Source organism: Bubalus kerabau, chromosome 8 (genome assembly GCF_029407905.1).
Source record: "Bubalus kerabau isolate K-KA32 ecotype Philippines breed swamp buffalo chromosome 8, PCC_UOA_SB_1v2, whole genome shotgun sequence".
In the NCBI taxonomy this organism is placed as follows: Eukaryota; Metazoa; Chordata; class Mammalia; order Artiodactyla; family Bovidae; genus Bubalus; species Bubalus kerabau.
The window spans coordinates 116,392,508-116,416,857 of record NC_073631.1 but is presented as its reverse complement, the minus strand read 5'-3'; the positions used below and the strand labels follow the sequence as shown (position 1 = coordinate 116,416,857).

General features: G+C 42.1%; 1 protein-coding gene across 1 annotated transcript in view; it reads left to right on the top strand.

Moving 5' to 3' along the window:
- The window catches only part of LOC129658759 (GTPase IMAP family member 7-like), a 30,447-nt gene extending 6,281 nt beyond the window's left edge, over window positions 1–24,166 (top strand). Inside the window, exon 2 of the mRNA XM_055589598.1 lies at window positions 23,236–24,166. Within this exon, the coding sequence (XP_055445573.1) occupies window positions 23,273–24,166 (894 nt within the window). The 5' untranslated portion in view covers window positions 23,236–23,272. The remainder of the gene's footprint in view (window positions 1–23,235) is intronic.
- Window positions 24,167–24,350: the final 184 nt, after the last annotated feature.

Sequence of the window (24,350 nt, the reverse complement as noted above, 5' to 3'; positions counted from 1 at the left end):
CACCCTCTCCAGCATTTATTACTTGTAGACTTTTGGATAGCAGCCACTCTGACTGGCATGAAATGGCACCTCATTGTGGTTTTGATTTGCATTTCTCTGATAATGAGTGATGTTGAGCATCTTTTCATGTGTTTGTTAGCCATCTGTATGTCTTCTTTGGAGAAATGTCTGTTTAGTTCTTTGGCCCATTTTTTGATTGGGTCGTTTATTTTTCTGGAATTGAGCTGCAGGAGTTGCTTGTATATTTTTGAGATTAGTTCTTTGTCAGTTGCTTCATTTGCTATTATTTCCCCCCATTCTGAATGCTGTCTTTTCACCTTGCTTAGAGTTTCCTTTGTTGTGCAGAAGCTTTTAATTTTAATTAGGTCCTATTGGTTTATTTTTTATTTTATTTCCAATATTATGGGAGGTGGGTCATAGAGAATCCTGCTGTGATTTATGTCAGAGAGTGTTTTGCCTATGTTTTCCTCTAGGAGCTTTATAGTCTCTGGTCTTATGTTTAGATCCTTATTCCATTTTGAGTTTATTTTTTTGTGTGGTGTTAGAAAGTGTTCTAGTTTCATTCTTTCACAAGTGGTTGACCAGATTTCCCAGCACCACTTGTTAAAGAGATTGTCTTTTCTCCATTGTATATTCTTGCCTCCTTTGTCAAAGATAAGTTGACCATAGGTGCGTGGATTTATCTCTGGGCTCTCTATTTTGCTCCATTGATCTATATTTCTGTCTTTGTGCCAGTACCATACTGTCTTGATGACTGTGGCTTTGTAGTAAAGCTAGAAGTCAGGCAGGTTGATTCCTCCAGTTCCATTCTTCTTTCTCAAGATTGCTTTGGCTATTCGAGGTTTTTTGTATTTCCATACAAATTGTGAAATCATTTGTTCTAGCACTGTGAAAAATACCATTTGTAGCTTGATAGGGATTGCATTGAATCTATAGATTCCTTTGGGTAGTATACTCATTTCCACTATACTGATTCTTCTGATTCATGAACATGGTATATTTCTCCATTTATTAGTGTCCTCTTTGATTTCTTTCACCAGTGTTTTATAGTTTTCTATATATAGGTCTTTAGTTTCTTTAGGTAGATATATTCCTAAGTATTTTATTCTTTTCGTTGCAATGATGAATGGAGTTGTTTCCTTAATTTCTCTATTTTCTCATTATTAGTGTATAGGAATGCAAGGGATTTCTGTGTGTTGATTTTATATCCTGCAACTTTACCATATTCATTGATTAGCTCTAGTAGTTATCTGGTGGAGTCTTTAGGGTTTTCTATGTAGAGGATCATGTCATCTGCAAACAGTGAGAATTTTACTTCTTCTTTTCCTATTTGGATTCCTTTTATTTCCTTTTCTGCTCTGATTGCTGTGGCCAAGACTTCCAAAACTATGTTGAATAGTAGTGGTGAAATTGGGCACCCTTGTCTTGTTCCTGCATTTAGGGGAAATGCTTTCAATTTTTCACCATTGAGGAGAAAATCCTTTAGCATTTGTTGGAGAGCTGGTTTGGTGGTGCTGAATTCTCTCAGCTTTTGCTTGTCTGTAAAGCTTTTGATTTCTCCTTCATATTTGAATGAGATCCTTGCTGGGTACAGTAATCTGAGCTGTAGGTTATTTTCTTTCATCACTTTAAGTATGTCCTGCCATTCCCTCCTGGCCTGAGGAGTTTCTATTGAAAGATCAGCTGTATCCTTATGGGAATCCCCTTGTGTGTTATTTGTTGTTTTGCCTTGCTGCTTTTAATATTTGTTCTTTGTGTTTGATCTTTGTTAATTTGATTAGTATGTGTCTTGGTGTGTTTTGCCTTGGGTTTATCCTGTTTGGGATTCTCTGGGTTTCTTGGACTTGGGTGATTATTTCCTTCCCCATTTTAGGGAAGTTTTCAACTATTATCTCCTCAAGTATTTTCTCATGGTCTTTCTTTTTGTCTTCTTCTTCTGGGACTCCTATGATTCAAATGTTGGGGCATTTACCATTGTCCTGGAGGTCTCTGGGATTGTCCTCATTTCTTTTAATTCGTTTTTCTTTTTTCCTCTCTGATTCATTTATTTCTACCAATCTATCTTCCACTTCACTAATCCTATCTTCTGCCTCCATTATTCTACTATTTGTTCCCTCCAGAGTGTTTTGATCTCATTTATTGCATTCTTCATTATATATTGACTCTTTTTTATTTCTTCTAGGTTCTTGGTAAATCTTTCTTGCATCTTCTCAATCCTTGTCTCCAGGCTATTTATCTGTGATTCCATTTTGATTTCAAGATTTTGGATCATTTTCACTATCATTATTTGGAATTCTTTATCAGGTAGATTCCCTACCTCTTCCTCTTTTGTTTGGTTTGGTGGGCATTTATCCTGTTCCTTTACCTGCTGGGTATTCCTCTGTCTCTTCGCCTTGTTTATATTGCTGTGTTTGGGGTGTCCTTTCTGTACTCTGCCCGTTTGTGGAGTTCTCTTTATTGTGGAGTTTCCTCGCTGTGGGTGGGGTTGTACGGGTGGCTTGTCAAGGTTTCCTGGTTAGGGAAGCTTGTGTTGATGTTCTGGTGGGTGGAGCTGGATTTCTTCTCTGGAGTGCAATGAAGTGTCCAGTAATGAGTTATGAGATGTCAATGGGTTTGGAGTGACTTTGGGCAGCCTGTATATTGAAGATCAGAGCTGTGTTCCTGTGTTGCTGGAGAATTTGCATGGTATGTCTTGCTCTGGAACTTGTTGGCTCTTTGGTGGTGCTTGGTTTCAGTGTAGGTATGGAGGCGTTTGGTGAGCTCCTGTCAATTAATGTTCCCTGGAGCCAGGAGTTCTCTGGTGTTCTCAGGATTTGGACTTAAGCCTCCTGCTTCTGGTTTTCAGTCTTATTTTTACAGTAGCCTCAAGACTTCTCCATCTATACAGCACCTTTGATAAAACATCTAGGTTAAAGATGAAAAGTTTCTTCACAGTGAGGGACACCCAGAGAGATTCACAGAGTTACATGGAGAAGAGAAGAGGGAGGAGGAAGTTAGACATGACCTGAATGAGATGAGGTGGAATCAAAAGAGAAGAGAGCAAGCTAGCCAGTAATCACTTCCTTATGTGCTCTCCACAGGCTGGACTGCTCAGAGATGTTCACAGAGTTATACAGAGAGGAGAAGAGGGAGGAAGGAGACAGAGGTGGCCAGCAGGATAAAGGGGGGGAATCAAAAGAAGAGAGACAGATCCAGCCAGTAATCAGTTCCCTAAGTGTTCTCCACCATCTGGATCACACAAAGAGAATCACAGAGTTGGGTAGAGAAGATAAGGGGGAGGGAGGAGATAGAGGTGACCTGGTGGAGAAAAAGGAGAGTCCAAAGGGGGAGAGAGCAGTCAAGCCAATAATCTCACTCCCAGGTAAAAATGGGTACTGAAGATTGGGTTCTTAAAGGTACAAAATTGATAATAAATACCAAAAAGCAAAGATTAAAAATCTAGAGTAGAGGTTGGATTTTCAAAAATACAATATTAAAGAAAAGAAAGGAAAAACAAAAGTCAGAAAAATTTTAAACAAAAAATATATATGAAGTTTGCTTTAAAAATAGTGCCTCTTTTTTTTTTTTTTTGCAAAGTAATAGTAGGTTATAAAAATGAAAATTAAAGAAGTAATAGAGGACTTAAAAATTAAAAAAAATTTTAAAAATAAGAATGATAATAAAAATAGTAAAAATGTATCTAGGATTTTCTCTGGTGTTGTTGTGGGCAGTGTGGGGTCAGTTCATTTTCGGATAGTTCCTTGGTCCGGCTTATATTTCTCAAGATCTATAGGCCCCTTCCTATGTATTCGGTACTAACTACAGGGTTTTAATCTATTGCATCTGTCACTTCCAAAGTGGTTCCCTCTGTTTGAGCTTCTTCTGTTTTCTGGTCTCTTCAGTGTCTGATTTCTGCCCTGACACAAGGGGGCGGTGGTGGACACTTTTTTAGGCTCACCTGTTCAGTTGCACTGTGGGGAGGGAGAGATGCTGCAAACAAATAACACTGGCATGTGCTCGCAGGTTCTCAGCCACAGTGGGCCTGCCCCCGCTCACGGGGTGTTTGCCCTCTCTGCCCACACTGCTCAGGTTCTAGGTTGCTTTGCTGGGAACCATCTGAGGCTGGCCCTGGTCTGAGTGCCCCTTCCAGGTCTAAGCCGCTCAGGTTCAGGCACTCAGATAGTCCTCAGAGGCACAGACTCGGTTGGGCCTGTATTTTGTGCCCTCCCCAGGTCCAAGCAGCTCAGGTGATGAAGTGTTTGGCAAACACCATCGCTGCGACTTATCGCCTCCCCCTTCCCTGACGCTTGGTTTTCTGGGTGTACAACTGGCGTACCTTCTCAGACGGATGTTGACTGTCCAGAAGCCCAAGAAGTCTTAGTTAGCAAAGAAGCCTGCTTGTAGTTTGGTAGATAATGCCTCTCTGCAGCTGTGATTGCCCACTTCCGGTTCTGGCTGCCTATCACTGGAGGGGGATGGTCTGCAGCCAGTTAGCTCTGTTCAGTCCTTTGTTCTGTGAGCGGGCCTGGCAGTGTCTTAGGTTAGGGCTTTTCGTGTGGTAGCTATCCCACAGTCTGGTTTGATAGCCCAAGTTAGTTCCCTCAGATTGCCCTAGGGGCATTCAAGCCCGGTCCTTACTCCAAGCAATGCAGCCCCTGCTTGCTAGTTGCAGGTGCAGGTGTCTGTGCTGCTTCTCCGCTGGGGGAGTTACCATTGGGCACGTAATCTGTGGGTTTTAATTATTTATTTATTTTTCCTCCCAATTATGTTGCCCTCTGTGGTTCCAAGGCTCACCACAAACTCGGCAGTGAGAGTGTTTCCTAGTGTTTGGAAACTTCTCTCTTTTTAAGACTCCCTTTCAGGGACAGAACTCCATCCCTACCTCTTTTGTCTCTCTTTTTGTCTTTTATATTTTTTCCTACCTCCTTTCGAAGACAATGGGCTGCATTTCTGGGTGCCTGATGTCCTCTGCTGGCATTCAGAAGTTGTTTTGTGGAATTTACTCAGTGTTTAAATGTTCTTTTGATGAATTTATGTGGGAGAAAGTGGTCTCCCCGTCCTATTCCTCCACCATCTTAGGACCGCCAATGGTGTCATTTTTGGTAGTTGCCCCAAGGCACTTTCTTCATTTATTCCAATGTAGAAGGATGTTTCTTGTCCACAGTTGGAAACTATTGTTTTGCTGACATCTGTACTAGGTATTACTTGGTAGCTTTACATTCTATATGTCTGAATTTTTATTGTCTATAGACAGATTTGTGGCTAAAGTTTCATGATACCTATCATAGTAAGGTACAGATTTACTCTAATAAAATAAGGTGCACCCTTATTTTTAGGAACATACACATTTGACTGTATGGTTGAAGTCCTGGGGATAATACAAAAGTATTGATCTTTTTGCTGTTTAATTTTATGTGTAAAATATAATCTAATATGTCTTCCCAGATAGTGTTAGTGGTAAAGAATCCTCCTGCCATTGCAGGAGACCCAAGAGTCACAGGTTCAATCCCTAGGTTGGGAAGATTCCCTGGAGAAGGAAATGGCAACCAATTCCAGTTTTCTTGCCTGGAAAATTCCATGGACGGAGGAGCCTGGTGGACTACAGTCCATGGGGCCACAAAGAGTCAGACATAACTGAGCAACTGAAAAGTGAAAGTGAAGTCATTCAGTCGGGTCTGACTCTTTGTGACCTTATAGACTGTAGCCTGCCAGGTTCCTCTGCCGATGGGATTTTCCAGGCAAGAATACTGAAGTGGGTTGCTACTTCCTTCTCCAGGTGATCTTCCCACCCCAGGGATCGAACTCGGGTCTCCCACATTTCGGGCAGACTCTTTACCGTCTGAGCCACCAGGGAATCCGTTTCTGTTAAGGGAGGCTTGGAAAATGCCATTTTTACCTTTGATTCCTGCTGCATTTCTTCACCCCAGCATTAGGGAGCTCTGTGCTTTGGATGAAAATTTGCAAATTTGTGCCTTTTTTTTTTTAATTGAAACTTTGCAAATTGGTCTGTTCTTTTTTTTTTTTTCCCCTCTCATCCAAAATGTACTCATTTAAATTATTCATCACAAGGGCTCAACCAGAGACTAAAACTAAAAAATAGAAACAAAACAAAGATGACACAATTACCGACTCAGGTCCTTGGACACTTTAATTAATAGAAACTGGTAAGAATTCAGATGAGAAATTCAGGTACAGATTTACTGGGACCTGTGCTATAGCAGGGGGGAGTGATAAGAGAAAACAGGTGCCCTGGCTCACTCTCTGAGGAGGACAGTCTGGTTCCTAAAAGGAGTGAGGGTGGGGGCAGATCAGCAGGTTGACGATAGGGGCAGCTTAGGTGGTCTGCCCACCTTCTTGGTGGTGCTGAGCACAGTGATCATGAGCAGTACTTTATTCAGAAGTATATCTTATTTGTTCATAATTGCCCAACTTTGACTGTACATGCATGCAGTTATTTTTATTTTATTTATTTATTTGGCTGCATCGGGTCTTAGTTGCACAATGTAATGTAATATGTTAGTTGCTCAGTTGTGTCCAACTCTTTGCAACCCCATGGAGTGTAATCTGCCAGGCTCCGCTGTCCATGGAATTCTCCAGGCAAGAATTTTGAATGGGGTGGGTCGCCATTTCCCTCTCCAGGAGATCTTCCTGACCCAGGGATTGAACCCAGGTCTCCTGCATTGTAGGCGGATTCTTTACTGTCTGAGCCACCAGGGAAACCTCTAAGCATGTGGGCTTCTAATTGCGGTGGGTGGGCTTAGTTGCCCTGAGGCATGTGGGATCTTAGTTCCCCAACCAGCAATTGAACCCATGCCCCCTGCATTTCAAGGTAGATTCTTAGACAGTGGACCACCAGGGTAGTCTCTGTCCTTTCATTCTTTTTTTTTGTTTTCCAAAACAAGTGTTTTATTTGCTCACAATCCTGTGGGTCAGAAATTTGAACAGGGCTTGACTGGATGGTTCTTCTGCTTCATGTTGGCATCAGCTGAAATCTCTTATGAGGTTGAAGTAAGATGGTGACTGAGATTTGAGTATCCCTGATGGTCTCTGTCCTTTCATTCTTGAAGGATGTTTTCTCTGGTTATAGAATTCTGGGTTGACAGTTCTTTTCTTTCAACACTTGGAAAATATTGTGTCACTTCCTTCTGGCCCCCATGATTTCTGATGAACAGTCTGGAAATGGTTCTGAACCACCACAGAGGCAGAGCACGACATGTCTCTTAAGCATCTGCCATTTCTGTCTCCCTGCCTAAAGAACAGTAGGATCCAGGCACTACTCCCCATCCCACTATGTAAGTAGGGTTGGGGGTAAAAGTCTCCTGTTGTTTCTGAATTTGGCCTTGCACATTAGCTACTTCATGATCACGGTTTACTTGAATGTCACTCTGCTCTGGAGTGAGTCTCAGCTTGATTTGGTTTTGGTCAGCAGCTGACCTCCAGGATCCATGTCCTCCCTAGGTGATTGCTGCCATCACCATGCTATTCTCAGGGGAGACTAATGTGGAGGCAGCCTGCATTCCCCTTTAGTGCCCTGCTGACCCACACCTATGTAAGACCTGCCATTTCATCTCCCTGAACGGCAACAAGATGTAATTGTTGTGTGTTGACCGGGGGTAACTAGAGAAAATCACCAGAGAGGGACATGTTCATTTCCCAGGGCTGTCATAACAAAGTAGCACAAATGAAGTGGCTTATAATAACAGATAATAAATCATTTTTATAATAATTTATTCTCTCACAAGTCTGGAGGCCAGAAGTCCAAAATAAAGGTGTTGGCAGGGCCATGCTCCTCCTGAACGCTGTCAGGGAGGATCCTTCTGAGAGGGTAACAGGCAGGAAGCCTAGGGGTCCTCCCAAGGGGAGGAAATAGACTGCAAGTGTCAGACGGTTTATCCCTCTCTATTAAGAGGCAGGAGGAAACAAACCACAAGTGTCAGATTTTTATTCCTTTTCTATTAATTAAATGGACTTTTAATTTTAACATAATTAAAAGGAGTTTTCTTTTAAAATTCTATGTTGCCCTGATGACACCTGGTTCCCCCTAACTTTCCTCAAACCTTGAGCTAACCAATGCATTTTTCTTTTGGAAATGTTTTTCTTAAGCTGTGTTAATGAACTGTGTATTTACCTTAGAATCTGCCTTTCTTCAAGATTCATGTCAGTTGTTGCATGGCCTGGGATGACTCACCTGGTGCCAATGCTATCTCAAAATGCTTGTTATGGATGAGGGGCCTGGTGCAACTCTCTCAGTTTTGAGGCATTTCCTTTCTTTAATTAGCATCTTGCTAATAGGTATATAACCCCTTACTATAAACTAGCAAGGGGGCACTCTTTCTGCCCCCTTCTGATGTCTATGTCAGAAGCTCTCTCTAACTCCTTTATACTTTAATAAAATTTTATCACACAAATGTTCTGAGTGACCAAGCCTCGTCACTGGCCCTGGATCGAATTCCTCTCCTCCAGAGGTCAAGAATCCCGGTGTCATTCACGGCGCATGGTGACAAACTTCCTTGCCTCTTCTAGCTTCTAGCGGCCTCAGGGAGCCTTACTTCAACCTCTGCTTCTGCCTTCATATGACTGTCTTCCCAATGCATGTGTCTGTGTCCAATATCTCCCTTCTAATAAGGATACCAATTGTATGGATCAAGGTTCATCTCAGCAGCTTTGCCTTAACAATCAAATCTACAGAGACCTTATTTCCAGGCAAGTCACATTTGTAGGGTTAGGGCTTCAGTCTCTTTTCGAGGGGAAAAAATTCAAGCCATAAGGGAGAAGAAAGGCTTAAAAAGTGAAGCTGAATATAAATGTTAATAGAGTAGAAGAAACTAAAGCTAAAACCTTCCTAAGGACACTCTTATGAGCTCATTGTCATTTTTGGACATTCATATAAATTAATCATATCTTTATGTATCTTTTTCCTGGTTTCCTTCACTTAGTATAGTGCTGTCAAGGTTCATTCACATTGTAGCATGTAGCCAGACTCCATTTCTTTTTATGGTTAAACAGTACTCCATTGTATGCATATATCTATTCATCTGTTGATGTGCATTTGGGTTTCTTCCACTTGTTTTGGACTATTATGAATAATGCTGCTTAACCATTCATGTAGAATTTTTGGTATGAACACGTCTTGGCACTCCTCTTGGATGGACACTTAGGGAGTGGAATCACTACATCATGAGGTAATCTATGTTTTAAATTTTTAAGGAAACACCAAAGTGTTTTCCGCAGCAGCTGTGTCATGTTATATCCTCCTCAACAGGATATAAAGATTAAATTTATCCACATACTTATCATTATTTGTTATTTTTTCTTTTTGAAAGATTATAACCGTCCCAGTGAGTATGAAGTGGTATCTTATTTGATGTAGATTTTTATTTCCCTGATGACTGATTAGAAAGCATCACTATGAACAAAGCTAGTGGAGGTGATGGAATTGCAGTTGAGCTATTTCAAATCCTGAAAGATGATGCTGTGAAAGTGCTGCACTGAATATGCCAACAAATTTGGAAAACTCAGCAGTGGCCACAGGACTGGAAAAGGTCAGTTTTCATTCCAATCCCAAAGAAAGGCAATGCCAAAGAATGCGCAAACTACTGCACAATTGCACTCATCTCACACGATAGTAAAGTAATGATCAAAATTCTCCAAGCAAGGCTTCAGCAATACATGAACTGTGAACTTCCTGATGCTCAAGCTGGTTTTAGAAAAGGCAGAGGAACCAGGCATCAAATTGCCAACATCTGCTGGATCATGGAAAAAGCAAGAGAGTTCCAGAAAAACATCTATTTCTGCTTGATTGACTATGCCAAAGCCTTTGACTGTGTGGATCACAATAAACTGTGGAAACTTCTGAAAGAGATTGGAATACCAGACCACCTGACCCACCTCTTGAGAAAACTGTATGCGGGTCAGGAAGCAACAGTTAGAACTGGACATGGAACAACAGACTGGTTCCAAATAGGAAAAAGAGTATGCCAAGGCTGTATATAGTCACCCTGCTTATTTAACTTAAATGCAGAGTACATCATGAGAAACCCTGGACTGGAAGAAGCACAAGCTGGAATCAAAATTGCCGGAAGAAATATCAATAACCTCAGATATGCAGATGACACCACCCTTATTGCAGAAAGTAAAGAGGAACTAAAAGCCTCTTGATGAAAGTGATAGTGGAGAGTGAGAAAGTTGGCTTAAAGCTCAACATTCAGAAAACGAAGATCATGGCATCCCGTCCCATCACTTCATGGGAAATAGATGGGGAAACAGTGGAAACAGTGTCAGACTTTATTTTTCTGGGCTCCAAAATCACTGCAGATGGTGATTGCAGCCATGAAATTAAAAGACGCTTACTCCTTGGAAGGAAAGTTATGACCAACCTAGATAGCATATTCAAAAGCAGAGACATTACTTTGCCAACAAAGGTTCATCTAGTCAAGGCTATGGTTTTTCCTGTACTCATGTATGGATGTCAGAGTTGGACTGTGAAGAAGGCTGAGTGCCGAAGAATTGATGCTTTTGAACTGTGGTGTTGGAGAAGACTCTTGAGAGTCCCTTGGACTGCAAGGAGATCCAACCAGTCCATTCTGAAGGAGATCAGCCTTGGGGTTTCTTTGGAGGGAATGATGCTAAAGCTGAAACTGCAGTACTTTGACCACCTCACACGAAGAGTTGACTCATTGCAAAAGACTCTGATGCTGGGAGGGATTGGGGGCAGGAGGTGAAGGGGACGACAGAGGATGAGATGGCTGGATGGCATCACTGACTCGATGGACATGAGTCTGAGTGACCTCCGGGAGTTGGTGATGGACAGGGAGGCCTGGCATGCTGCGATTCATGGGGTTGCAAAGAGTCAGACATGACTGAGCGACTGAACTGAACTGAACTGAACTGAACTGAATGACTGATGATGTTTATCTTCTTTTCTTATGTTTATTGGTCATTTGTGTATCTTTTTTGAAGAAATTCTTATTCAAATCTTTTGCTCATTTAAAAATTAAGCAATTTGTCTTTTTATTGTGGAGTTTTTAGAGTTACAGCTTCCTTGGCTGCTCAGTCGGTGAAGAATCTGCTTGCAATACAGGAAACCTGGGTTTGATCCCTGGACTGGAAAGATCTCCTGGAGGAGGGCATGGCAGCCCTCTCCAGTATTTTTGCCTGGCGAATCCCCACAGATAGAGGAGCTTTGTGGGCTGCAGTCTATGTGGTCGCAAAGAGTCAGACACGACTGAGCAACTAAGCACAGCACAAGAGTTCATTATATATTCTGGATATTAGATCTTTACCAGATATATGGTTGGCAAATATTTTCTCTCATTCTGCAGGTTGTCTTTTCACTTTTTGAATAGTGCTCTTTGATGGGAAAGTTTTAAATTTTGATTAAATATAAATTATCTGTTTTTCCTTGGTGCTTTTGGTGTCATATATTAGAGTGGGACACAACTTAGTGACTAAACCACCACCACCATTAGAAACTATTGCCTAATCTTACTTATCAGACATTTAGTCTCTGCAGATCAGAAATGCTACCCCTATTGGTAAGATACTATACTCTCGATGATTAACTGTGGGGAGAGGGAGCCTCAACTTCTTGGCCACCCCTGCCAAGAATGGAGTTTCTGTCAAACTGAGGCTGGGCTGGGGAGGGAGGAAGTAGCTCATGGTTCAAGTATGATGCAGATGCTCACTGTTCTTTCTAAGAGTCAGTATATTTTTTTTCTGAATAAATGTTTCTTCATTTGTTATGTGAACATAGGACAATGTTTAGAGACTTTTTAATTTTTTTCTTTAAATAATGTTTGTCAGTTATGGATGTTCATCAGTGTAAGTTTGCAGGGCTCCTTTCAATGTTTTGGAGGAGACCCTGTCAGTAGCTGAAATTAAACATTGGCCATGTTGCTAGCTCCCCTCCTCTTCCTTCCTGCAGTGTGCCTGGGCTTTGGACAGCTTAAATTCCCCTTCTTGCTGTCCTTCATTGTAGTTGAATGAAATAAAGCTAATGGGGACCCAGGTGGCACTGTCTTCCAGATTGCTATTTTATTGGGAATCTTTGACTCTCCACTAAACACAAATATGTTATACTTGCAGAGGATAAGAGAAATGCTAGTGTCACTTTTCATTTCCAAATAGTCATCTGTGACCTCTCAAAGGTTAATGTCACTTACGTACCATTCTAGAGGTGGTTTTTTTTTTTTTTTCCATGATAAACAACAGTCAAAAGCCACGAGGCTGCTCAACTATTTATTATCCATCTCATTTATTTATTTATTATTTATCTTAGGCTTTGAGAACTTCATTGTTAGGATCTTGAAAGATGGAAATATCCACACACTATTCCAGTTTACCACAGAGTTTATTTCATTTCATTCATGTGGAACTCAGAAGTGCTGCCTGCTGGGCCTGCTTTGAATGAGTCCTGATGTGGGTTTGGAGACTCCCAGGAAAACCCTTTTACTTCATCCTCAGGCCAGGTCTGCCTGAGGAGGGGTCTGAAAAGGATTCTAAGGACAGTTCAGTGCAATTTCCATGATGAGATTTCTCCCTGGCCCAGCCTTTCTCCTCTTATCCCTTGTGAACACTTCAGCAGGTATAACCAGGGGGACCCAGGCCTGTAACCTAGGCTGTCTAGCCTGTGCTATGACCTCGTGGTGACGAAGGTGTGCTGTGACCTTCAAGTGTCAAATAAGAGAGTGTAGTTTCTGAGGCAGGATGTGTATTTTTCTCTGCACAAGTGAATTTACAATAAATCACCCAGTTGCCCATTTCTTGAAAATATAGGGGTTTACAAGAAACAGAAAGAAGTCTGTGCTGTGATATACTGTGGTCTACATTGCAGTTGTTCCTTTGAAAGTGAAAGTGGCTCAGTCGTGTCTGACTCTTTGCAACCCCATGGACTGTCCATGGAATTCTCTATGCAAGAACACTGGAGTGGATAGCCTTTCCCTTCTCCAGGGGATCTTCCCGACCCAGGAATTGAACCAGAGTCTCCTGCATTGCAGGTGGATTCTTTACCAACTGAGCTATCAGGGAAGCCCAGTTGTTCCTTTACTACTTGTTAAAGTTTTACTTTTAGCATCTGTCTTTACTAAGAAAGCACTGAAGAACATTCTCTTTAGGGAAGGATTGAAACAAAGCAACAAAAGTTGTCAAATTGAAAGCAAAAGAAAGAAATGAAAATAATAGCAGAAATTGTGCAAACCAAATGACAAACCCCAGAAAGAAGGCAAGTTATGGGATGCTGTCTGATGGTTATGGCAGCCTCCACATTCTTTCCTCAATTCCTGTTCTCCTAATCAACCTCTTCCACCATTAGGATCACGGAATGGCTAAGAATTCAGGGGATAGCTAAGCAAACACTGTGGATTTTTGACGTGTGGGGCTAGAAACCTAGGTAGGCAAATAAGGAAGGGAACTGTGGATTTCCTGAAAGAAATAGAAAACTGTGGGAGAAAAACCCATTTCCTTGCTTCTTGATTTCTTAGCTATTGGAGCCAAGTGGCAAATAAAGCTTATATCTGTAACTGTCTGTAACCATCCATGGCTCTGATGACCCCTGGGACTCAGGAACACTGGGAGGAGTGAGCCTGGACTAACAGTGATTCCTCATGCCAGACTCCTGGAGCCAAGGGCCCTACGAACGCTCCCTTTGATGTAGTCTCCCTTTTAGTACCACTGCTCTCTGTTCCACTGCTGGAGGTTTATAACTATAACCACCTACATCTGAGAACCTGTGTGAGTAAGCACACCAGGTTCATTGGTGCGAACTGGTTCCTGCCAGTGGGAGTCTGGGGATTTTTTCTCATTGGGTGAGGCTTAAATATTAGAGTTGATACCATTCCATGGGCTTCCCTGATAGATCAATTGGTAAAGAATCTGCCTGCAATGCAAGAGACCCCGGTTCGATCCCTGGGTTTGGAAGATCCCCTGGAGAAGGGGAAAAGGGTACCCACCCCAGTATTCTGGCCTGGAGAATTCCATGGGCTGTATAGACCATGGGGTCACAGAATCAGACATGACTGAGTGACTTTCACTTTCACTTCACTTTAATAACCCCAAACAACAAGTAAAATTTTGAAAATTCTGGTGTCATAGCAGGCACATGGAGAATAAGCTTGCAACTTGGCAAAACTGAAGTGAAGTCACTCACTTCAAAGGTATCCGACCCTTTGCGACCCCATGGACTGTAGCCTACCATGCTCCTCCATCCATGGGATTTTCCAGGCAAGAGTACTGGAGTGGGTTGCCATTTCCTTCTCCAGAGGAGCTTTCTGACGCAGGAATCGAACTTGGGTCTCCTGCATTGTAGGCAGACGCTTCACCGTCTGAACCACCAGGCAAAACTGAACCACCCATCAAATTATGGGGCAACACTTCTGTCTTTTTAAAAACAAAACACTTTTTTCACTGGCCCCACCCAATCTGCTTCTTGGCTCCGAGGTCTCAGAGATGCAGCAGTTAGAGCAAACGCAGGGGCTCAAACAGCTTCTCTGGAGGAAACCAGACAGCTCATCAAGTCCTTAAATCAGGTGAGCTTGGTTGAGAACAGATCCCAGGGAGACAGAGCTGCAGGGACAGTAGGGTAGGGGAGTATGGGGAGGGTGTGGATTCTGGCCTGAGAAGGACCTGATGCTGTGCAAACAAGTCAGGAGGATGCTGCCAGAGCAGAGGAGGTGGCAGTAGGGAGGGGACCAAGAATGTCTGTTAACACATTGTCCATGCGTCTCATTTTAACAAGACAACCTTTTGCTGAATATTGCACCTTCCATCCAGTTGTTGTCGGGATAGACATTGAGTACACTTGATAACCCAGACATTTCTTTTAGTAGGAAATGTGTCCCCAAGGTCTTTAGATTTGGAAGGCTATTTAGAAGCCACTCAGTCTAAATCTTTTTTTTTTTTTAATTTAATTGTTATTTTATATTGCACTGGCATCCAGTCCCACCACTTCATGGGAAATAGATGGGGAAACAGTGGAAACAGTGTCAGACTTTATTTTTCTGGGCTCCAAAATCACTACAGATGGTGATTGCAGCCATGAAATTAAAAGACGCTTACTCCTTGGAAGGAAAGTTATGACCAACCTAGATAGCATATTCAAAAGCAGAGAGATTACTTTGCCAACAAAGGTTTGTCTTGTCAAGGCTATGGTTTTTCCTGTGGTCATGTATGCATGTGAGAGTTGGACTGTGAAGAAGGCTGAGAGCCGAAGAATTGATGCTTTTGAACTGTGGTGTTGGAGAAGACTCTTGAGAGTCCCTTGGACTGCAAGGAGATCCAACCAGTCCATTCTGAAGGAGATCAGCCCTGGGATTTCTTTGGAGGGAATGATGCTAAAGCTGAAACTCCAGTACTTTGGCCACCTCATGCGAAGAGTTGACTCATTGCAAAAGACTCTGATGCTGGGAGGGATTGGGGGCAGGAGAAGGGGACGACAGAGGATGAGATGGCTGGATGGCATCGCTGACTCAATGGATGTGAGTCTCATTGAACTCGAGGAGTTGGTGATGGACAGGGAGGCCTGGCATGCTGCGATTCATGGGGTTGCAAAGAGTCGGACACAATTGAGCGACTGATCTGATCTGACAGCTGTTGTTTAGTCACTAAGTTGTGTCTAACTCTTTACGACCCCATGGACCATAGCCTGCCAGGGATTTCCCAGGCAAGAATACTGGAGTGGGTTGCTGATTTCTCCAGGGGATCTTCCTGACCCAGGGATCAAACCAGGGTCTCCAGCATTGTAGGCAGATTCTTTACTGTTAAGCCACCAGGGAAGCTCATATTGCAGTATGTGTAAATCAACTAATTTTTTGGCAGGAAATGGGCATTTGAAGACTGCAGTCTGGCACTAAGGGTATTTGAAGACTGCAGTCTGGCACTAAGGGTATTTGAAGACTGCAGTCTGGCACTCATTTCTAATGGGCTTATCATTGTTTTGATGTCTTTCCAATGGACCTCAAAACTATACAAACACACACACATACACATACACACAATGAAGAATAAGATTCTTGAAAATTCTTTGCAGATATTTTGGGGCAAGTTTTCGGGGGACTTAAAGTACATCCCTCTGGAGATGGACAGAGAAATGACTGCGTTATCAAGTCTCTTGGAACAATTTTTTGTATGGTTCATTCATCACACAGAATACAATTAGGACTGTTTGTTACATTTGCTTTTGATTTTTACTAGGATTTTAAATATAATTTTTGCTGTATGATTATGTAACTATTTATATGATTTTAAGATCAAATCAATGAAATATAAGTATATCCAAACAAGTCTGATTCCCAGTTTCTGTCCCTGTCCTCTCCCTCCTCTTTGTCCCATAGCCATATAAGTAACTTTTTTGTTTGTTTAGCTTTCAGATTATTCAGCCATTGTTTTTACTGATGAATGAAAAATATATGTATTACACATTTTATATATGTAGATCATATTCCTCCTGGTTAGAGAAATGCTAGTAAACTGTACATTATTTTCTTCTTTACTTTTTCTTCTTAATGCTATATCCTGGAGATGTCTCCATACTAGGATATAAAGATATACCTCATTTTTTCTACAGCTGACCGGTACTTCACTGTGTGAATATACCTTAGTTAATTCAACTGGGTCCCTACCCTAATGATGGGCATTTGATAGGTTTTTGGTGTTCTGAGATTCAAATAGTGGCACAGTTAACAGACTTCTGTGGGCTTCCCAGGTGGCCCAATGGTAAAGAATTTGCCTGCCAATGCAGGAGAAGATAGGAGACGTGGGTTCAATCCCTGGGTCATGAAGATCCCTTGGAAATGGCAACCCACTCCAGTATTCTTGCTGGGAAAATCCCAAGGACAGAGGAGCCTGGAAGGCTACAGTCCATAGGGTCACAAAGAGTTGAACATGACTGAGTACACACGTGTGCATACACACACACAGAGCTTTCTGCATAATTTTCTTCCATATTCTTATTGGGTACCTTTGGAATAAATCCTAAAATTGAGATTGATAATAAAAGGGTAAATGTGTATGTAAATACACATATACAAGACCTTGCTAACTTTCCTCCAGTTGTTTTAGACTGTTCTTTTATTCCCAACAGCCATGCAGGAGAAGATCTGTTTCCCCTACATCTTTTATTTATTAAAAAACATGTATTTATCTATTTGGCTGCATTGCATCTTAGCTGCAGCATGCGGGATCGTCTTTGCGTCGTGTGGGATCTTTCACTGTGATACACGGACTCTCCAGTTGTGGAGGGATTAGTTGCTCCGTGGCATGTAGTATCTTAGTTCCCTGACCAGGGATTGAACTCACATCCCCTGCATTGCAAGGTGGATTCTTAAGCACTGGGCCATCAGGGAGTCCCTCCCCTATACCTTTTATCAACAGATTATGCCAACTAATTTCTGGGTTTTTTCAAACCTGTAGGTGAGAAATAGTATCCTAGTGCAATATTGAATAATTAACTTTAGTTTTTCTATGTTTTGATATGTTTTTCTCTATTACGAGTGGATGTTGATGTCTTTTTACATATTCAAAGGATATTTACATTTTTATTTGGACTGTTTATTCTTATCTCTTACTCCACTTTCTATCAGGTTGTTGGTCTTTTCTTTCTCTACTTTTAGATATTGTTTGTTTGCTAAAATATTTTTATTGAAATATAGTTGATTTATTATAATTATAGCCAAGCCATTCAGTTTTATACATACATGTGTCCATGTGTGTATGCATGCTCAGTCGCTTCAGTCATATCCAACTCTCTGCGACCCCATGAACTGTGACCTTCCCGTCTCCTCTGTCCATGGAATTCTCCAGGCAAGAATACTGGAGTGGGTCGCCATGCCTTCCTCAAGGTGATCTTCCTAACCCAGGGATCAAACCTGCATCTCCTGTGTCTCCTGCATTGCAGGCAGATTCTTTACTGCTAAGTCACTGGTGAAGCCCATATATATATATATATATATATATATATAATATATATAATGTGTGTATATATATATTTTGATTTTTTTCCATTATAGGTTAATACAAGATATTGAATATAGTTCCTTTCCACTATACAGTAAATTCTTGTTGCTTATGTTATGTTATATATAGTGGTATGTATATGTAATTTATATGTATATATAACATACCACTATATATAACAAAAGGTCAGCTTTCATTCCAATACCAAATAAGGGTAATGGCAAAGAATGTTCAAACTTCTACACAGTTGCATGCATTTCACATGCTAGCAAGGTAATGCTCTAAATTCTCCAAGCAAGGCTTCATCAGTACATCAACCAAAAACGTCCAGATGTACAAGCTGAATTCAGAAAAGGCAGAGGAACCAGAGATCAAATTGCCAATATCCATTGGATCAAAGAAAAAGCAAGAGGATTCCAGAAAAACATCTACTTCTGCTTCATTGACTATGCTAAAGCTTTTGATGGTGTGGATCACAACAAACTGTGGAAAATTCTTCAAGAGATGGGAATACCAGACTAGCTTACCTACCTCCTTAGAAACCTGTATGCAGGTCAAGAAGCAACAGTTAGACCCGGACATGTAAACAGACCGGTTCAAAATTGAGAAAGGAGTATGTCAAGGCTAATATTGTCACCCTGCTTATTTAACTTATATGCAGAGTACATCAAGCAAAACGCCGGGCTGGGTGAAGCACAAGCTGGAATCAAGATTGCTGGGAGAAATATCAATAACAGATATGCAGATGACACCACCCTTATGGCAGAAAGTGAAGAGGAACTCTAGAGCCTCTTGATGAAGGTGAAAGAGGACAGTGAAAAAGCTGGATTAAAACTCAACATTCAAAAAATGAAGATAATGGCATCTAGTCCCATCACTTCATGGCAAATAGATGGGGAAACAATGGAAACAGTGACAGACATTATTTTCTTGGGCTCCAAAATCACTGCAGATGGTGACTGCAGTCATGAAATTAAAAGATGCTTGCTCCTTGGAAGAAGAGCTATGAGCAACCTAGATAGCATATTAAAAAGCAGAGATATTACTTTGCTGACAAAGGTCTGTATAGTCAAAGCTATGATTTTTCCAGTAATCATGTATGGATGTGAGAATTGGACCATAAAGAAGGGTGAGCACCAAAGAATTGATGCTTTTGAACTGTGGTGTTGGAGAAAAGTCTTGAGAGTCCCTTGGACTGCAAGGAAGTCAAACCAGTCAATCCCGAAGGAAATCAACCCTGAATATTCACTGGAAGGACTGATGCTGAAGCTGAAGCTCCAATACTTTGGCCACCTGATGGAAGAGCTGACTCATTGGAAAAGACCCTGATGCTGGAAAAGATAGAAGGCAAGAGGAGAAGGGGACAACAGAGGTCGAGATAGCTGAATGACATCACGGACTCAATGGACATGAGTTTGAGCAAGCTTTGGGAGATGGTGAAGGACAGGGAAGCCTGGCATGCTGCAGGCCCTAGGGCCAGAAAGAATCTGACAGGACTGAAGGACTGAACAGCTACTATGTATCCATAAACCCCATACACCTAATTTATCCCTCTTTCCTGATTTTCCCCTTTGGTAGTCATAAGTTTATTTTCTGTGTCAGTTAGTCTGTTTCTGTTTTGTAAGTAAGTTTACTTGATTTATTTTTGATTCCACATACAAATGATATCATGTAATATTTGTTTTTCTCTAACTTCCCTCAATATGACAACACCTCAGTTCATACATGTAGTTGCAAATGGCATTATTTCATTCTCTTTTACGGCTGAGTAATATCCCATTGTATATATGAACAGCATCTTCTTTATGCATTCATCTGTCAATGGACATTTAGTTTGTTTCTGTGTCTTGGCAATTATAACAGAACTGCTATAAAGCTGAAACTCCAATACTTTGGCCACCTCATGCAAAGAGTTGACTCATTGGAAAAGACTCTGATGCTGGGAGGGATTGGGGGCAGGAGGAGAAGGGGACGACAGAGGATGAGCTGGCTGGATGGCATCACCGACTCAATGGACGTTAGTTTGAGTGAACTCTGGGAGTTGGTGATGGACAGGGAGGCCTGGCATGCTGCAATTCATGGGGTCGCGAAGAGTTGGACACGACTGAGCGACTGAACTGAACTGAACTGAACTGATGTACACAGAGGAGAAGGAAACGGCAACCCACTCCAGTATTCTTGCCTAGAGAATCCTGTGGACAGAGGAGCCTGGTGGGCTGCTGTCCATAGGGTCGCACAGAGTTGGACACGACTGAAGCGACTTAGCATGCATGCACACATTGGAGAAGGAAATGGCAACCCACTCTGGTATTCTTGCCTGGAGAATGCCAGGGACAGAGGAGCCTGGTGGACTGCTGTCCATGGGTGCTGGGGTCCAGCCCCGGTGGATCCAGGGAATTCGAAGCGGGGACGGCGTCGGCGAGGATCAGGAAACAACTGCTTAATTAAACGTTAATTAAGGATATAAAGAGTGGTGAAATAAGGATAGCTCAGTAGGAAAATTCAGTTAAGAAAAGAGGCTGAATAGAAGGTAAAAGAAAGAACGACATGGGGAGACCAAATTTCGGTGAACAAGGCCCACACTTTATTTTCCAAAGTAGTTTTTATACCTTAAGTTATGCATAGAGGATAATGGGGGAAGGGGTAGGGTCATGCAGTAAGCCAGGCTTTCTTCCTGCAAACTTATCATATGCAAAAGCTTAGGTGATTTGCATCATCTTCTTGCCTGGAGGCCTGTTAACATTTTAAGACCCTTTCTTCAGAAAACTTATTTTTCTCTAAAGGTGGTAAGTCAAGCGCCACCCTCCAAAAGCATTAGATAAAGTTGCATTCCTACAGAGCAAAGGTGTGGTGGGCTATAACAAGAAAAAGAATTAATTCAAGGGTCCCAGGTTACAAACATTAAAGCTACTACTTACACCAATTATATTAATCAATACACTGCCAGGGACACAGCAGGTAAGGGATATGGAGACTTAGCAGCAAACATTGGCCCAACAAGTGAAAATCCCTTCACCAATACAATTTCTAATCAATCTTTTGACTGCTCAAAGGAATCTGTATTTAGACAGTTTAGAACATCTCATGCCTCTCACAGTTGGGAGGCTCTGAGCAATCACATGTGGCCGGAAAAACCTATTCAGACAGGCTAGAGGATTTCCAAAGGAGTAGGTTGAAACACTGTCACACCCAGGAATTATTAACTGGAGCTGTAAGCTAACTCTTTTTTCAGAGAGAGGTAGTGGGGGACAGCCCCCCGTAAAGTCTGAGATGTAGGTGAAAGCACAAAGCAGAAAGTAGGCAGACTCTGGTTTTGGGGGTAGATGCTCGAGAATTTCCAGGGGAACTCCTGAGGCTCAATCCCGCCTTTGCGTATGCCAAGCCTCCTTCCTCATGACCTTTGCCATGGGCAGAGCTCGCTCCCAGCACATGGGGTCACACAGAGTCAGACACGACTGAAGCGACTTAGCAGCAGCAGCAGCTATGAACATAGAGGTGCATGCATCTTTTCAAATTAGAATTTTGTCTGGATATATGCCCAGGAGTGGGATTGTTGGATCATATGGCAACTCTATTTTTAATTTTTTGAGGATCTTCCAGAGTATCCTCCATAGAGGCTCTACCAATTCACGTTCCCACAAACAGTGTAGGAGGGTTCCCTTTTCTCCACACTCTCTCCAGCATTTATTGTAGATTTTTTGATCATGGCCATCAAATCATCACTGTGAGGTAATATATCATTATAGTTTTCATTTGCATTTCTTGAATAGTTAGTGATACTGAGCATCTTTTCATGTGCTTATTGGCCATCTGTACAGCTATTCTTTGTATAAAAGTGAAATGACCCCTCTTTTATATAACCAGGAAAAAATTTCCCCTAGTTTGACAATTGTGTTTTAATTTGTGTATGGTGGCATTATTTTCCCACATTATCTTTTTGATTTTTATATAATCAAATTTAGGAGTCTCTTTCCTTGTGGTGGTTTAGTAGCTAAGTTGTCTGACTCTTTTGTGACCTCATGGACTGTAGTCCACAAGGCTCCACTCTCCATTGGGTTTCTCAGGCAAGAATACTGAAGTGGGTTGCCATTTCCTTCTCCGGGGGATATTCCTGACTCAGGGATTGAACCCCAGGTCTCTTGCATTGCTGGCAGATTCTTCACCGACTGAATCACCAGGGAAGCCTGTCTCTTTCCTTACTCTATTTCAAATTTTAGAAATATTTTCCTGACCTCTAAGTTACAAAGATTTATCCATGTTTCTTCTATTATTTATACGGAATTTTCAACATTGGAAATTCTACCCTATTTGGAGTTTGAAAGGCATCAGGAAATGGATACAGTTTTATCTTTTTGTATATGATTGTCTCCATTTTGCTTATTAGTCTATCTTTCTTCCTCTTGATGTGAGATGCTACCTTATTGAATATAAATGTTGCATAATGTAAATGAATTGAATATGAATAAATACAATGTGGTTAATTTGGTCTGTTTCCAAATTTTCTGTTTTTGCTTTGCTGTTCTCTCTATTCGGGGACCAACATCATACTGCTTTAATTATAGAAACTGTGATGGTAAGTCATAAGGGGCTTTCCCTCCCTGGCTCCCCATGCACACTTCATTCAGACAGACACCAGCTATAACAGGTCTATTCAGCCATTGGTCAGGCATCCGAGTGGGCCCCTCCTCCCAAGCACGTGAGCAACTGGTAACCAGCGATCAGTTAACAACCTCCTTCTGCCATTGGTGAGGCCACTGAGAGTCCCTTCCCCCTCTCTATTGTATATAAAAGGACCCTGAATGCTGAGTGAGATGAGAGGGTTTTTAGAGACGCTAGACTGCCATCCCCTCGGTCTACTGGCCTTCTGATTAAAGTCATCATTCCTTGCCCCAACAACTCGTATCCGGATTTATTGGCCTGTTGTGCGGTGAGCAGAACAGCTTGGGCTTGGCAACAGACCTGACACTCCTTTGTGGGGATACTGGAACTACTTTGCTGTTTTATCCACAGCAATTAAACTGTTTAATTTTTCTGTTTCTTTTGCGAACAATGTGGATAATAGAATATTACAAATTTCAGGGAGGCTGCTGCTGCTGCTGCTAAGTCGCTTCAGTCGTGTCCGACTCTGTGCGACCCCATAGACGCCAGCCCACCAGGCTCCCCCATCCCTGGGATTCTCCAGACAAGAGTACTGGAGTGGGATGCCATTGCCTTCTCCGCTCAGGGAGGCAAAGGAAGTTAAAAAAAGACTTGAGAATGGTTCCTACTTGCCTAAATTCACTCTTTTCCCCTCTCCTTCCTTTTCTTAAGGTGGAGTCTGGGTACCCCAGAGCCTCTTGATGTTAACATGGCTGCCACCCCTAACAACGCTCTGAGGATAGTGCTGGTAGGGAAGACCGGAAGTGGGAAAAGTGCGACTGCAAACACCATCCTTGGGGAAAAAGTATTCGACTCTAGGATTGCTGCCGAAGCTGTTACCAAAACTTGTCAGAAAGCGTCCCGGGAATGGAAGGGGAGAGAGCTTCTTGTTGTTGACACCCCAGGGCTCTTCGACACCAAAAAGAGCCTGAACACCACCTGCAGGGAAATCAGCCAATGTGTCCTCGCCTCCTGTCCTGGGCCTCATGCCATCGTCTTGGTTCTGAGCTTGGGCCGCTACACACAGGAAGAGCAGCAAACCGTGGCGTTGATCAAGGCTTTGTTTGGGGAAGCAGCCATTGATTATATGATCATCTTATTCACCCGCAAGGAGGAGCTGGAGGACCAGAGCCTGAGCGACTTTTTGGACAACGCGGATTTAAACCTACAAAGCCTCCTCCAGGAGTGTGGAGAGCGCTGCTGTGCCATCAGTAACAGCAAACACACAAACCAGGCTGAGAAGGAAGCTCAGATACAGGAGCTGGTAGAGCTGATAGAGAACATGGTGCAGAACAACCAAGGGACTTACTTTTTTGATGCCATATACAAGGACACAGTGGAAAGACTGAGGAGGCGGGAAGAAGTCTTGAAGAAAATCTATGGTGATCAATTAAAAGGAGATATCCAAAAAGTGGAAATGGAGTATGCTCAGGAGTACAAGAATAGGATACAGGAAAAAGAGAGAAAAATTAAGTTATTAAAGATGGAATATGGAGAAAAACTAAGATATGTTAGGGAGGAGGCCCGAAACAGTATCCTCAGAGATAAACATGATGGACCTATGAATTTTCTTTCAAGAATAAGTAATTGGTTTAAGAATTAACTATTTTCTCTCAGTTTACTATGGTTAGCAAAGCATCTTTCCAGCTCACTCCCTACCCTCTCCATGTTTGCCTCCCCACCAACAGACATCAGCTAATTTAAGAAATTACAAAATTGCCAAGTTTGAGTGCTAGCTCATTACACATGGTAAAGACTCAAATTAAAGGAATTTCAAGGCTGAAATG